The 16,349-nt window shown below is 41.4% G+C and overlaps 2 protein-coding genes across 9 annotated transcripts in view; one reads left to right on the top strand and one right to left on the bottom strand.

The window, feature by feature from the left end:
• sntg1 (syntrophin, gamma 1) overlaps nucleotides 1–3,224 on the top strand; it is a 30,952-nt gene extending 27,728 nt beyond the window's left edge. For 7 of the 8 annotated variants that reach the window (XM_088311621.1, XM_088311620.1, XM_088311624.1 and 4 more), the window contains 4 exons: nucleotides 34–126; nucleotides 1,462–1,572; nucleotides 2,300–2,431; nucleotides 2,517–3,224. In XM_088311621.1, coding sequence (XP_088167747.1) covers nucleotides 34–126; nucleotides 1,462–1,572; nucleotides 2,300–2,431; nucleotides 2,517–2,579 — 399 coding nt within the window. In that variant the 3' untranslated portion in view covers nucleotides 2,580–3,224. Of the gene's footprint in view, nucleotides 1–33; nucleotides 127–1,461; nucleotides 1,573–2,299 lie in introns of all 8 variants that reach the window. The other variant, XM_088311622.1, reaches the window with a different exon arrangement.
• Nucleotides 3,225–4,440: 1,216 nt separating this feature from the next.
• Nucleotides 4,441–15,645, bottom strand: pcmtd1 (protein-L-isoaspartate (D-aspartate) O-methyltransferase domain containing 1). The gene is made up of 6 exons (XM_088311653.1): nucleotides 15,433–15,645; nucleotides 10,411–10,801; nucleotides 10,171–10,273; nucleotides 8,912–9,083; nucleotides 8,523–8,646; nucleotides 4,441–8,069 (listed from the first exon to the last, which is right to left on the bottom strand). The coding sequence occupies exons 2-6, from the start codon at nucleotides 10,715–10,717 to the stop codon at nucleotides 7,660–7,662; spliced, it is 1,116 nt and encodes a 371-aa protein (XP_088167779.1). The 5' UTR covers nucleotides 10,718–10,801; nucleotides 15,433–15,645; the 3' UTR covers nucleotides 4,441–7,659.
• Nucleotides 15,646–16,349: the final 704 nt, after the last annotated feature.

Raw genomic sequence — 16,349 nt, 5'->3', positions numbered from 1 at the left:
CAGCAAAAAGTTGGGCTTCTTTTTTCCACACAGTGTAAAACGTACGCCTGCATCATGGAGAGCCACCTGATGGGACTGACAGTGGACTTCAGCATGGGCTTCGTGTGCTTTGACGCCGCTTCTAAGGTGAGCCGATGACATGTTGACGGCCAAAATGAAAATCCTCCAAACTGACAGAGGTGTCAGATCGAGCTAGCGCATGTTAGCATTAGCATTATCATTCACGCCGTCTACACGGCGGAGGAACGCCAAGGCTACTTTCATTTAATGGCTTCCTCCCTGCGTCCGCGTCGTCGCCGACTATGAACAAAGGACAGAACCTTTACACCGCAGGTGACAACTTACGTCAGCAAAGTCCACACCCCCCCCAAAAAAAAATCTCAAGTTAGCATCACATACAACATGAGCCACTGCAGCTTCTTGTTCACAACATAAAAAAAAAAAAAAAGCAATCAAGCAGAACATTTATTTCACTGTAATTTATGATAAATAAAAGCAAAACACAATCCAAGTTTTTTTTTTTTTTTTTTTGTCTTGGCCGAGAGCGATGCCAATAGTGTACTCTTCCTAATGGACCAAGAGCACTTAGTGTTGATGTGTTCAATAAATGAAGGCATAAAATATGTGCGTCTACACGAATCAGCAGGAAGTTCTGTCCTTTAGGAATCCGACCAATGTGTGTCCATAGAATGAACGACAAGATCTGGATCGTTTTTGTCGGAATGTTCGTATAAAATAAAGACGGAAATCATTTGGATTTTATAAACTGCCCAAAAAAGTGGAGGTGGGCTTGTTCAGATTCTTTGAGGATTCCATGAAATAAAAATGGGATTTTTAAGAAGAGTTGATGAAAGTTGAGCAACCCGCCTCCGATTTGGCTCTTGCCGAGAGCAATGTCGCTCTCCTTGAGAAATTTTCCGAAATCGACACAAAACCGAGGATTTTGCCGACGCTTAACGCTGAATTTGCGGATGGTGCGACTGAACTCGTTGTAAAAGTACTGCAAGGCCGGAGATTCTGCGCCATTTGAACTCCGACAATTCATGCAGGAAACTTGTCCGCCGCTGACGTCAACCCTTTTATGCTGCGCTGTTTGTTGCTTTGATTGACGAAAATCTCTCCGAAAATAGTCATGAGCATGCGTGCTATGCCGCCCAGCAGCCAATTGCAAGGCACATTGCATTGAGAGATCGTTTTGCAATTCCATTTCGTACGTGACAATTATGATTTTCACTGTGCTGCTGCCGATTGTGATGATTACACAAACACAAACAATTAGTGTGGGCCTCACCCATACATATTCATGTTCTTTCCCCCGCGGCTGTTATTTGCCGAGCGGCAACAAAAATAAAATTCACGCGAGGCGAACAAGCGGTGTCATGCCGAGTCACACGTGCATTATTCATGCTCCGTTAATACGCAAACTAATGATATGTGCCTCGCGACCTTCTATATTTCCAGGCTGTCCTTTGGAGATACAAGTTCTCCCAGCTGAAAGGCTCATCAGACGACGGCAAAAGCAAAATCAAGTTTTTATTCCAGAATCAAGACTCCAAATCTATTGAAGCAAAGGCAAGTAAATCTTAAACGGGAAGTCATGAAATGTTTCATTAAAACTGTCCTTAATTCATTTAATGTTTCATTCATTCATTCAATGTGTCGTTAATTAAATTACCAATGATTGTATGTAAAAAATTGAATTAATTATTTCATGGTCCCATGTTGCAGTGAATTATTGTGAATCGAAGGATTTTGATTGAATTGACCTTCTCACCCACCAAACTTTGATGGGCGACTTTGACAGAATTCATGAAACTCTGCATTGTGGGATTGTGAAATACAGAAATAATTAATTAAATGCTGAAATAATTACACATTTTTTTAGTATATTGATGATTTAATTTTATTTATTTAATTCCACATTTAATTAATGAATGAAACATTGAATTAATTCATGACAATTTTATTTAAACATTTCATGGTGTATTTATAATTTGGCATTTTATTTCCTTTGCACTGTTCTGTGATACTTTCTTGATGCTTGTCTGTCTATATTTTGTCTTATATTAACAATTCACTATGCCCATGTGTATACATTCAAAGTTCTATGTCAATTTTTTTTTTATTTTTTTTACACCTTGTTGGATAAAAATCTGGAGCCAACGCGCTGGGTTAAATCCTCAACCCAAAGTATAACCCAGGAGTGGCTCGGTCCCTTTCCGTTTGCCATTTCACGCAACTCGGTTTTAAGAGTGTGCGTGTACCCCGACTTATTTATTTATTTATTTGTCTCTTGCAGGAGCTGGAGTTCTCCAACCTGTTTGCGGTGCTTCACTGCATTCACGCGTTCTTCGCCGCCAAGGTGGCGTGCCTGGACCCCATGTTCGTGGAGAGCCACGCCACGGCGGCCAACGCCGGCATTCCTTCCCTGGCAAGTATCGCGTGCAACTCGCACACTCCTAAGCTGAAATATAAGAACACTTGACGCGGCGTTTCTGCTTTCGTCGTGACCGTAGCCTCAAACGCTGGACGAGAGGGAGACAAAGACTCCGTGGGAGGTTTTGAAGAGGACGCTTTGACACGGACCTCCTCGGGGAAAATGCCGGAAAATCTCATACAAAGCCTTTCTGGGAAGAAACTCCTCACAAAAATGGACACCGAGTGTGCATTTCTTTCGACGCATTTTGAAGCGGACGCACTCTGCTCCTGCTCCTGGGTTATCGTCATCAAAATAAAAATTATGATTGACATATAAAATCATTTGATAACTCTTCCTGTATTTGGGCAAAGGACAGTCGTACACGAAATGGACAAAAGTCTCGGGACTGATTGTGGGGATCATCAAGTCGGGTTTCAAAGTGCTTTTGTCAAACTTCCGAAAAACGTTTGCTTGGAATGACAAGATGGGATACGATGAGCTTGAGACTATTTTCTTTTTTTGCAGCACAAAGTTGGTAAAATAGTCCCAGCAGCGCATGATATGAGCATTATCGTATGGTGTTAGTTTCTGTTCGGCCCAGCGTCCCCTCCAAAAGTATTGGCACGTTGTTTGCATTCCATTTGTGCGGCGCTATTGTATCATCACAACATTGTGAACATATTTTCCGGATTGTTTGCAGCAAAACATCAAAAAATTCCAGACAGTGTTTGGTAAGCAGCTCATCATTTTTCTTCTTTTATCACTTTGTGTCCCAATACTTTTGTCCACATACTTTTTGACAGTTGCAGCATTTAATTTTCAAGTTTGACTTTTCTCCTCCCTAAAATGAGTGATTGTGTAAATAAGCAATGACTTTGAAATGACCTGAATTGGAATCAAAGTCTGATTTTTTTATTATTTTTTTTTTTGGGTCGTTCCAGAAGTACTGTAGCTAAATTAGCTTATAACGTCCTCTCGCCTTTGTTAACGCACTCAATGGACCAATTTAGAAGACTGCTATGATGTTTTCATTTACTTTCAAAAGTTTGGAGTGCGGTTTGTAAATATGAAAAATGATCCGAATGGCATTGACTAAAACAAAGTGGCGGGGGCTGAAAGGAACGGTTTACGTCTGACAAAGTCAGATGAATTGTTTTTTTTTTTCCAAAAAGATGACGCTGGCGGTAATACACTTCAAGCAAATTAAGACTCATGAGTATCAGAGCGAAAGAGTTGATTTTATTTTTTTGCAGATGTTTTATTAACAAATATACGGTGTCATGAATCTAATAAAGGAGATCTTTTCATAACACGACTCGCTGGTGGTCGCTTTGCTTTGTGGGACGTTACTGAAGTGCTACTAGCATAACGTTAGCATTTCGGTTAACAGGCTAAACGAGGTTTAGCGTTTAATTTCGCTTTGGGTTTTAAGATTAGGATTAGGACTGGGGTAGGGCTAGATTAGCGGGTTCTAGTTAGGTTTATGGTTAAGGTTCGAGTGACGGATAGTGTTCTGTGCTGCGATTGGCTCGTCTGCGTTTCGGCGGGTGGCTTCGCAAAAGGAAGTCAGATGTTAGCTTGAAATACATTTGAAAAAAAGTATTTTAAATCACAGAAGCAAGGAAACGATGTTTTAGTTTTTGGGATGTATCAAATATAGGCAAAAATACGACGCGTACACCAAAAAATTGTTGCGTATGCTAATTGCTAGCATAAAACGACCAAGCGCTGTATCAAACCTGGACAATGAATGAAACCTGGATGTCCAGTCTGCTGCTTTTATTCCGTTTGAAATGACAAAAATGTGACGTAAACCGATGATGTCATCACAGAGGAGTCATAAAATGCGGTGACAAAATCCATTTAGTGTAGCTTCTTTCTCCTGGCTTGTGCGCACAATTCTACCACGTGCTTGTCGCTCAGTGTGTGGCATTGAGGGCACGAGTTCAGCTTCTTTATCGTCCTCTTCAATTGTCTCAATTTGAGACGCTGCAGCCAAAGTGACAAACAGACGCAGGAGATTGTGATTGTGACCTTTATTCGGGTGCCAAACATCCACAGAGAAACAACACATTTTCTAAATGAACAGCACGCAACCACGCTCCGAGAAATTGATGCATTTTGGCTCCGCGCGCGTCCAAAGCCACAAACTGGCTCAATTAAATTGTTTCATAATCCAGCAGAACCTCCCAAGTCCAACAAACTGAAAAAAATCGGCCTCCAGGCTTCAAAACATCACACGCACTCCGCAAGTCTGTTTTACATTTTGTCATTTTGTGAAAGGGTGATCTCAAAAAGTACATTTGATGGAACTAACTCCTACTGTTGTTCAGTGCAATATGGGCAATTAGAAAATGTTGAAGTGATGACCGAAAGACGAGCTTTGTAAGTCTGGGAGGCGCTAATTATTTTTTATTTTTTATATATTTTAGTTTAGTGATTGAAAGTTGTGAAGAGTCAACACTGCATGTGCAGGTTTTTAGCATTTTGCTTTTTCTTCAGGTTCATGTCAAATAAGTCGGAAAGGATATGAACGTGTTTCTGGATCCTAATTTTGATTGAAACTATATCAGGAAGTAGAAACAATTTGTCATTTATTTACCGGTTTTCATTCATTTATTTCAAAATTATTTGACCAAGCAGTGGTCATGTCGATAAAAGTGTAAGTAGTTTATTTAACTTTCATGAGACACTATTATTATATTCAGCAATACCTTTAAAACGTAATTCTTGAAATCCTAAAAATACAAAATTATTTCAACATACATTACACACAGTAACAATAAAACACTCGGAGACCGTATCGCTCGATAAACATCTTTTTGTCAGTGGTTTTCAAAGAGAGAGCAGTTTAACTGTATTTTACTTTTCGTTATCACAAGTAATGGAACCCCTCTCTCCAAAAAATTCAATACAATTAAAATTCCTGTAGATGCCACAAAATGGTCTTTGACAAAATTGTAGATACCAAAGCCCTCCTTTTGTCTAATGAAGCTCCCCAACCCAGTACGCCAGAAGCAGCAAATCACTACTTTTATCTACATGAAGCTCCTTGACTGCGTTTAATCTCGTTTCATGGCACATAAATGCCACAAGATGGCGCTAAAGCATTAGAAAAATATCAAAGTGAGTCTTTCAAAGTGTCCACAAATGAAAACTCGTGAGTGTGAATTTGTAAACGCCCCACCGTGAAAATGCAAGAATTCCAGCAATGGATAGAAAGAACGCGAGGTGAAAATATCGCTTTCCTGTTCCCTCTCACGCATTTTCTTGATTTTCGTTTGACCATACAGCAGTTAAGTCAACCGGGCTCACAGTTTGGATTATGTTGGACTTTGGAGGTTCCAGTGACTTGATCTTAAAAATGGCCATCATGTGTCTTTAGAGTTTTAATGATAATTGAATATGAGTGATGATAAATTATTGCTCACTTTATAAGCTTTCTGATGACGTTCCGTTCAATTACGTCATCAAAAACAGCCGGAGTTGAGGGCGGGGGGGTGGTTAAGTCATCTCATCTTCACACACACGCACAAAAAAAAAAATCTAACAATCATCAGCGATTTTTTTTTCACCTCTAAGAATATTTGTCATCAATGAAGACTATTGTGTACATTTTCATCTATTGAACAGACAGCAGTGGAGTTTTGGTGGACAAAGTTGCCAGTGTCAAGTTACAGTACAGCAAGAAGGTGCTACGACAAACCACAAATTCAACCGGAGACTATATCCATAGATGTATATTTAGATATCATTTTTCAGTTCAGCTTTTTCTTTTAACACTAAATGAAGCATTCAAAGTAAGACGAAGGTAAAAGTCAAGAGTACGTGACACAGAAAAAAAAAACGTGGAATGTCGTCTCCGGCATGTGACGTTGGCACTTACCAAAAAAAAAAAAAAACGCCATCGCTGTACAAGTGGTGCAGACGAATCATACTTTGATCAGAACATTTCATATTTTAGATGTAAAAATCCCCCCCCCACGCCCCCGCTACACACACACACACAATAAGGTGCTTTGTTTTCTTACAAAAAAGGCTTCGAAATTTGCATTGCTTTCAAATACAAAAGCTGAAATCACTCGAGATTTGTTTCGATTGATTGGCATGAAGGAAATCAATCACGCCGCGGGGAAGCGTGTGGTCATGCGTGAACGCTCCACGGAAGGGCCTCGCTCCTCCCGCTCCAACAAATACCACATCACGCCAAGTGTGCGCTCTTGTTTAGAAAAGGTTGCGTTAAAAGGTGTCCCCGTAGAAAAAGAAAAAAAAAAGTGATGACACCTCTTAGGTAGGAAAACAAAACAAAACATCAAGTCTCCTCTTATTGATGATTATGAAACGATGATCAATTCATAATAATCATGACAAGACAGCAGAACCTCCAAAGTGGAAAATCACGAGCGGGACAATTTGAAGTTGACAAAAATTCGTATTAGTGAGCATCGAAAGGATGAACCTCTCTGGAGCTTTTTCTTTGGCTTTTTGTTTTTGTGACGCAACACTGGCAGGAAATGAAATTTACTGCTTAATTAAAACTGATTTCATTCATTTTATTGAGCAAGTCCTTCAGTAAATCATTTAAAAAATATATACTTTCTTAAAAAATACACTCGCCGCTGTATTCAAGCAAAACTTAGTGACATGATTTATGAATTAGCTTGTATTATATTTTTGAGGCCGATGCCAAAAAATTAATCGATTAATGGGTCAACGACCGATTAAAAGTATATATAATGAACAAAATGTTTTTTTTTTTTGGTCCCTCAGCATTCAATAAAGATCTGAATTACTGTTTGAATGTTGGATTATTTTACAATGTTCTTTGAATAGTTGTATAACATTACAACAACAACAAGAAAATAATCGGCCACTATCGGAACTAAAACGGGTATGTTAATTGAAATCCATGTTTCTGTTCACGCTTTTCAACAATGCGAAAGCGACTTCAATGTTGGCCGTCAGTGAGCGCAAAACCTGCAAACACGATAAACTGCAATGGCAACCATCATTTTGTATTTGGCTGAAAATCACTTTCAAAGTATTCCACTTTGGAGGTTCCATTCTAACTCAATTTAGCTCATCTAAAAATCATCGTTTATATACAAAAAAAAAAAATAATAATCAAAAGGAAATCAAGATATACAAACAAAAATGTCAACATTATTATCCAGTGTGATCTGTGACGTTGAGTTCTGCCATCAAGAGAGCGTGGAAATAATGCTACGTGTGCACCTCAGTCACTTCTTCCGGTAGTACAGTAAATAGTCCTTGAGGGACTCGGGCAGGGGAAGAGCCATGATCTGGTCTCTAAAGACGTTGGTCTGCTTGAGGATCTCCACGTCGCCAAGGTCCCTCTCCTCCTTCTCCTCCTCCTCCTCCTCCTCGGCGTTGGCCTCGCCGTCCTTGTGCTCCTCGTCGCCGTGCTCCTCCTCGCTCTCCACCATCTGCGGGATGAGCTGGTTGCCCACAAAGACGTACGTGTTGATGCGGCGCCGCAGACAGTGCTGCCGCTTGCGCTTCTGCGGCACCCGTTGCGCACCCGCGCCCCGGGCCAGGCCGTCGTCCTCGCCGCTGGCCGCCAAGTCGCGGAGGGTGCGGCGGATGTAGATGCGGCACAGGTCCTGGAGGGTGCGCACGGTCACGGGGGCTGAAGACAAAGAGGGGCGCCAACACAAACGAGATTTGCGAGTGTTGAACAGAGCAGACACTATGTATCATTCCAATTGGCGGATTTTTCGGGACGATGAGGCGCGCTCGAATATAAGCCACAGCAACTCCTTTTTTGAAAAAAAAATCTACAAGCCGCAGTTTTCTATGTTTTCAAAAATGAGTTGTTTACTGCATGTACAGAACGATTTTGTAGTGTAAAAAAGGTAAATCAACAGATTTTTCAAACAGTGCCTTTAAACACGGCAACAACTTTGCTCATTAAAACAGAACAGACCCGGGAGAAAAAAAAAAGAGATTTATTTAGTGTATTTTCTGAACTATAGAGCTCCCTCTAGTGGTGAAAGAAAACTCCACAGATAAGCCGCACCGCCGTATGAGCCGCATGCTTCAAAATCGAGGAGCCGATGTGAAGAGAGTGAGAGGAACTCACGCAACTGGACACTGTCCGGCTTGTCGCCGTCAGCTCTGCTCTGCAGGGCCAGCGGCGCAAAGGACACAGCCAAAATGTTTTTGCTGTCCCACGTGTACTGGCCCGTCCTGGTGATCTGGGTCAGCTGCGGGGAAATAAATACAAAATAAATGGCTCCCTCAAATAAACGTTGTGGCTGAATTGAGAAAAAAATTCCTCCGCCTCAATTAATAACCGGAGCAATAGATGCAATGCCCTAATTAATTCTGCTTGAGATAAATAAGCACCCCCCCCCCACCCCCCCCAATTAATTAACAGGTGCATCATTTGCGTCAGACAATTCAACGACTCTCTCAAATAGACGCTCCCTGTGGTCTTCAAAAGCAACATAAAGCGTGTGCAAGGGTCACCTGATCCTCGATCGGCAGCACCAGGATGCCGCCGACTTTGAGCAGGACTTTCATGTTGTATTCGTGGACTTTCTGCACCCCGGCCCCGCAGTAAATGCGATCGTACTGTTGGCTTTCTGCCGAGATTTCCAGGCAATCGCCCACCACAAAGACGGGCTCGCAGAACTCAAACCTGCAAAGGGGGGGGGGGGGGGGGGGGCGAGGAATGACGTCAAATGGAAATGTAGAAAATGACCAAGCCAAATTATGATGAGCCCTAGAAGGCAATTGTGATGCCGCAGCATAAAACAGAATAAAAAGAAAAAAAAACACACCAAGAAGCATCGGATCAAGTTGAATCCACAAAAAAAAAAGGCTCCTTTCCACTACAATTGGCAGATTCTGAAAGAAGAATCTGTTCTTGAGAATGTCATGATTTTAAAAACAGCTGCTTAATTTTGTGTTCACCGGTTTGTGCAGTCCTGGGGTTTTTTTTTTTTTTTTTAAATCTTTTCCTTTTTTTTGTAGTAAAGTTTGACCTATAAAAGCGTGAATGATTTGTTACACCCGTTTGTCAAACCCGTCATCATCTGTCGCCGTGGTGATGGACTGCCTGACTCCATTTGGCCAACAGTCTGGTAACAAATTGAATTTTGGGCAAAGCAAACTTTGACCAATCGTCAACGTCATCTGCACGTTTCTTCCCCTTTAAGATTTCGCTTCGAGGGTTCCGGTACCAAAGTGCAATTGTTAAGTGCTTTGATCATTTTGAATTTTCATCTTTTAATGCAGGGGTGGGCAAACGTTTAGATTGGTGGGCCACAATGGGTTCGAAAATTTGACAGAGGCAGATGGATGGAGTGTTTTGGTCACCTCACCTCGCCGTAAAAAAAACATTTAATTTTAAAAGCAAAACTAAAGCATTACAAGGAAATATCCGTCTTTGACACACCACCGTATTTAGAAAATAAAACATGAACAAGGTTTATTCATTTCATATTTTTTCAAGTTCGGCGGGCCGCATTAAAACATTTAACGGGCCGCATGTGGCCCCCGGGCCGTAGTTTGCCCACACCTCTTTGAATCTTTTTCAGCTTTTGGCAGCTAGCTGAATGTGGCCTTTCCTTCAACGCTAGATCTTTCAAATAAAAGATGATCCCATACGTGTCACGATATATTTAAATGTGAAGCGATAAGATGTGGTTCGATTCGACGCTCTTGCATCTTTGAAATCAAAACCGATTATCCGATTCCAATCGGTTTTCGAATCCAACACTCACTTATCGAAGCTGTCGCTGGTCTTTATGAAACTGTCCAGTTTGTCCCGGGCATATTCGACCACGTCCTTGTGGAGCTCCACACCGTGGTTGACCCCAAATGGACCTGCAACAACAAAACAATCTTGACTTCATTGCTATAAGTATTAAAAAAAAAAAGCATTTGTGGCAAAATATATGACATCATACATCCACAGGGAGCATGTCTGACCCTCCATGTTGTTTTGACGATGCCAAGCTTACCAATGATGAGGCCCACCATGGTGCTCAGGTAGCCCGTGCCGCTGCCCAGGTTGAGGAAGGAAAGTCCCGGCTGCAGCTTAAGCGCCTCCATCACCTCGGAGTAAATGCACGGCGCCGACAGGTGGATGTTGCCGTTTTTCCACGCCAAATCTTTGTAGGCGCTGTCCCGGTACCCGTCCAGGTAGTAATCGCCGCGGTCGATGGCGCGGAAAGCCTGCTCCACTCTCTCCGTGCGGATATACTGCGCCTCCTTCAGATTGTCGATGAGGTCGTCGTTGTCCTCCCCGGCGCTCACCGCCCCCCCCATGCCAAAGAAAAAATGTTTCGGGCCCGAAAAAGATCCAGCTGCTGTGACCGCTCACGCAATAATCATCTCCGGGCGACGAGTGACCTGAGGGAAATGAAAAAAAAATATATCGAACGTTAAAGCAGCAAGCAGCGACGTCTTTATGGCGAATATTCGAGAAACATTTTTGCAATTTAAGGTCAACTATTTGTCAGGTAGACTGAGGAGTGGCTTGCAGACCCAAAAAATTACAGGGATAACCTGTGAGTAATTGGCAGAACAGAGGTGCAACAATGAATTGATTAATCGACAATTAATCGGTTACAAGGGAGGAATTCAACGTCAAATTTATTTATATTCAAATGGGCTTCACATGGAAAGACGAAAGGAAGAAGGGAAGGAAGCGAGGTAGGAAGGATGGAAGGTAGGAAGAAAGAAAAAAGAAGAAAATAAGTTATCAAATTAAAAAAAAAGCTTTGACAGCAAGTGACCACAAGGTGGCACCAAATGACACTCCACTGAGCACAAAAACACAGATTTTTTTTTTTAAGTGAATAAGGAGGATATGTTCCTCGCACACAAAAAAAAAAAAAAATCATCAAAATTTGCAACTCCCATCCGCGTCGACGGCAATGCTCATGAAAGACGCCTCCCATTCGTCGGGTTTCTTTACAATCCTGGTGAACGCGACACCGCCTGTTGTAAACATCAGAGTGAGCGTGTGATGATGTTACAGAGCTTTGATACCGCCGCACTTCCCCGCAGCGAACGTGCGTCGTTCTGCGACACACCCGAGGGAAGACGCCTCTCGAATTCCGTCTGACTCAGCCCGGAAATTTACATTCAGGGGCGATTCGGAAGCGTGGGGGGGGGTGGCGGCCTGTGTTGAGGACATTTTCCATCACAGAGCATCCTCATCCATTTTGCTCACTATCAGCGGCCGCCGCGTATTTTTAAGTTCCGCTCGCTTTTGCCTGCCCTGCTTGGTCATTTTCAGTCGCTGGCAGTGCAAAGAAGAGAAAGTAGGTCAGGCACAATCTTGTACAAATAAAAGCGACTGCGGTACAGTCTTAGAGGAGAAAATCCACAGGGGTCTTAATACACTTAAGGCAGGACTTACACGACTGCTGACTTTTCATTTTCGTGTTTAGTGCTCCCTATGCACCCATTCCTGATTCGCTTCTCTCAAATGTATCCTCGCTGATTTTTACGGGGAACTTATCCATCTTTATTTGTTGAAAATCTCGCTTGTTTGCCGTTGGTGTTCTTTCTAAACAGCCTTAATAAAAGCCCTAACGGAATAATAATGTTCAGGCGCCATCCTGTGGCATCTTGGTGCTCAGGAACTATGTCCACGTGAGAGGAGGAGCTTCCAATGGAAGGTGAAAAAGCCATCTATTTTATTAGAAGTGCTTTGGTGCCCTCTTGTGGCATCTTAAGGCAATTACAGAATTACATCACTTTGTAAATCCGGCCTAAAAACAAAAAAAAAGGCCATCATCACACATCACACCTCACATATCAGGTGATCAAAATGTCCTCCTTTGACCCCTGCATGGAAAAAGGCGATTGGATGTGATCGGGATCATGTCTGACAGCTCCGAGCCGCAAAGACGCCACAGTGAATCATGCCGCGTGACCAAAACGGATCCTTACGAAACGCGAGCTCTTCACGTCAACGTAACACCACAGATCTGATCACCCAAACGGATGATCTCATATTGGACTACATACTCACCTGACTTTGCGTGTGCATGTGTTAGGGCTCGGCGATATGACCTCAAATCAATATTGCGATAAATGGAGCAATTTTACCTCGATAACGATAAATGCACGATAAATTCCCCCCGTGGACCAAAATCTAAATAAATGCAGGAAATGCATAATAACTGCTTTTTTTTTTATTGACCAACTGGTACACATTATTTTCAGTGAAAAATAAAAGTACAAAAATCATTTGTATAAACATTCCAAATAGCTTGCTTTGCGTGACTTGAACAATGTCACAAAGAACAGGAGAGAAAGAATCTTTTTCTGCAAATAGATTGCGCCAAGATGCTCTCATGATGTAAATAATGCCAAATACAAAAATGCTAAATAAAATGAAAAAAAACGTCAATACAAGCCAAATAAACAAGTGTGAATAATCGGGAAAATGTGCCGTCTCGAGTACTCTGGTGCGCAGTCACCACTTGTCGTCTATGTCATGCACAGTCAGACTCAAACAGGGATCCATGTTGTTAGGGTTTCCAATTAGGGTTAGGGTTTTTTTTCTCTGGGTCAACGTCTCTTTGGTACTTAGTACAGATATAGATAATTTAAAAAAAATGTTTTATAAAAAAAAAAAAAAAACAGAGCAGCCTCCAAATGTTTTAAATGCGAGTTTGGTAAAAATAACAGTTTTCTCAACATGATTAATATGATACAACATGCACTGTAATTTAGTAGGGTTGCCAGTAAAATAATAAATGAAGCACACACTATTAAAATAAATGAAAGCCTTTAAAAAAAAAATAGCATACCTTCAAAAATGACCTGTGGTTGAACCTTTTATGAATATTCTAACATGATGATTTAAATGCGCACAAACTTCACTAAAAACACACTACCTCATTTGTAATTTTACCTTTCTCATGATTTATGACATCACAAAAGTGCACACACAGCACACAAGACGACTCGTCGCGCCCTTGTCCTGATCCCAACGAGATGCAAAACTTTAACAAGCTCAGATTGGAACAACCCAAGTATCAAAACTGGGAATTGATTCCATAATTGCAACCTCAAAACAAGATCCTCAAAACCTTACAGGCACAAAATAAAATATACTAAATATGTACTCCATCTTCTTTTGCGGAGCAAAAAGACTCAAAGTGGGAAAAGCTGGAGAGGATTAGGCCTTTATTTACGAGATGAAGCAAATTGTTATTTATTTAGCAGTGCTGTTTGTGCAGCGTATTGCTGTTATTTGTGTACTTCCCCGTTGAACACACCTTTGGAGATCGCATTACGTGCGTATTCGCCTCACAGCAGTGCAGACCTGTTTGTTTATTTTTAATCGCCATTTGATTCCTTCTCGCATCTCTTTAATTTAAATTTAATTTAATTTTAATTTAATTAAGGATGCGCGTGCTTCAGTGTGAACATTTAAAATTTTAATTGTCAATTACAACTGGTGGTGGAGGTGTAGACAAATACAATGCAATTTTGATATAAGCAATCAATTTCGACAAGGGAAGTTTGGGGGGGATTGGGTTTTGCTTTATTTTGTTAAATTAAGTTAAGGATTCTATTGTTACGAGAACTTCCTGGTTCTAATTGACTTGACATCAAACAAGCATGAAATGATAATTTGCTTTATCGCAGGATTTTGTGATTATTATTTTTCCGCACAGACTGTCACTGCAGAGCTGGAAGCGCAAGTGATGAAAAAAAAAAAGTATACAAGACAGAGAATGTCCAAAGTCTGGGATCATAACACACTTCATAAAAGAAGCTAAAAGTGCAATGTGGCCAAAGCTAGCTTTCGGCAAATTTAGATTGGTTATTTATTTATTTATTTATTTATTTATTTATTACTAAATGTGATATGGAAGATGTGAAGATGTTCTAAATGGTGCTCGAAAACGGTTTCCGTTATGTTCATAAAAATTGTTGTCGAGTTCAATTCGCGGTTCCCTGTTGTTCCGGGTTCCGTTTGAGTGACACCTTTTTTAGCCAATCGCGTGGTGAAGTTTGCGACAGAGACAAACGCCTCTCGGCCAATCGAATCGCGCGACGCTTTTTGTTTATTTATTTATTTTACTAAATGTGATGTACTAGTTGTGCAGATGTTCTAAATTGTGCTCGTAAACGGTTTTCGTTTCTGTTCTTAAAGTTGTTGTCAAGTTTAATTTACGGTTCCTTGTTGTTCCGGGTTCCGTTTGAATGACACCTTTATTAGCCAATCAGGGTGTCGGATAATCACGTGGCGCAGTTGCCACAGAGAAAAGCGCCTCTCGGCCAATGGAATCGCGCGACGCTTCGTTCCACACTGCGTGTGACGACGAAGCCAAAACAACAACAGCGTTCTTCGCACCATGTTGACCACTGAGCGCTTTTTAATCACCGCAGTCCCGTTTCTTTCAGCACATTTGTATGAGTGGCGAATCAGGCGCTGGTTACATAAACTGACGCACACACACATACAAAAAAGCGGTGTGTGTTTTGCATGTACGTGCAGCTTTTGTTCGCACTTTGAGCACAAACGCAGCAGTAACTGCCAGTTCTCTGCAATGCGATTAACCCATTTTTTAAAGCGGTGACTGACTAGGTCATCCGGTTCGTTAAAAAATACATCTTTTAGTGACAACCACGAATATTTTGACAAAAAACTATTCGCAATAACAATAACATCAGCACTATAACTAACCTCGTTTTTTTTTTTATTTTTTTTTTTTTAGCCAGCGACAAAACAAGGAAGCGAAGTAAAGATGGCTAATGTGACGGCTAACCTGGAGTTAAATGGACAGATATATGGAGTCGCAAACTAGCTTAACGTTAGCTCGGAGGGCCTGAGTGCGCCATCACCAAAAACACACAAAGCAGCTTTACAGGATGGTCCCCCTCCCCCACTTTTACTTCGACTTTTCATCTATGAATAACACACGTAACAACCACAAAACGCAAAGCTAACGCAACTTTGTACTTCAACACGGAAAACCTGTTTGCGTGTCAACAAATGGAACAATACTCACAACAATGTCGTGTCGCATTTAGTCACTGCTCGTCTTTGGGTGCAATGCGGCGCTTCATGGAGACAAGTGGAAACATTCACAGCACGGCTGAAGAGTTGTTTTGTGTGATTAAATAAAAAAAACAGCTCCGTCGGAGAAAGTAGAAAGGAGCAAGTGGTTTTGTCGTGGTGGTGCAAAGAACAGCTGAGATGAGAGGATGTAAACACAGCAGGTCACGTGGTGTGCGGACGAGTCCACAGAGGCAAGCACTGTTGATATTTACATCCTCTCCATCTATCCGTTTATCTACAACAAATTTTGAAATCAGGAGCCAGTAAATTGTTCAGCTATTTTTCAGTTTATTTTAAAAAGGCAATCTGTGACAAAGAAAAACCCTGCAATAGCTCTGATCGCTAAAATGAAGACAATTTGCAAGAACTATGAAGTCGACACACATGATTTGTGGATCTCCCCCCAGGCCTTGCATTTTGTTTGCTGTGATGTCTTATTTTGCTGATTGATCATGACAGCATTGATAAGACTTGACCATCTTGAATCTATTTTGCATGAAATGCAAAATATTTGCCGATTCAATCCAGCCGATCAGGTCGGTGTGAATTCTAAAATGCTCTTCCACTAGAATGCATAAAGTACACCCCGATGCACCTGTTACCATAGAACATTCATGGCGCGAGCAGTCGTGCACACTGAGGAAGAAAAGTTATGAGTAAATATAGACGAGACCATCATTTTTTTCCAAGCATACCTGTAATCATTTATTATTTTGGGGACATTCATGTTTGGTGGTGTGCAGTGAGATTGATCAATTGCAAATATGTACTGTGGCATAATGAATTGAGAAACACTGATGATGTGTCATCATCTGTTGCATTCAGGGACATCCCGGAATTAAAAATCTCCCCTGTCAGTCTGTCTAA

The sequence above is a fragment of the Idiotropiscis lumnitzeri genome, chromosome 12 (genome assembly GCF_059441095.1).
Source record: "Idiotropiscis lumnitzeri isolate Australia: NSW breed Sydney's pygmy pipehorse chromosome 12, RoL_Ilum_1.0, whole genome shotgun sequence".
Classification (NCBI taxonomy): Eukaryota; Metazoa; Chordata; class Actinopteri; order Syngnathiformes; family Syngnathidae; genus Idiotropiscis; species Idiotropiscis lumnitzeri.
Note: the sequence above shows the minus strand (reverse complement) of the source record. Positions and strands in the feature narration are given on the sequence as shown.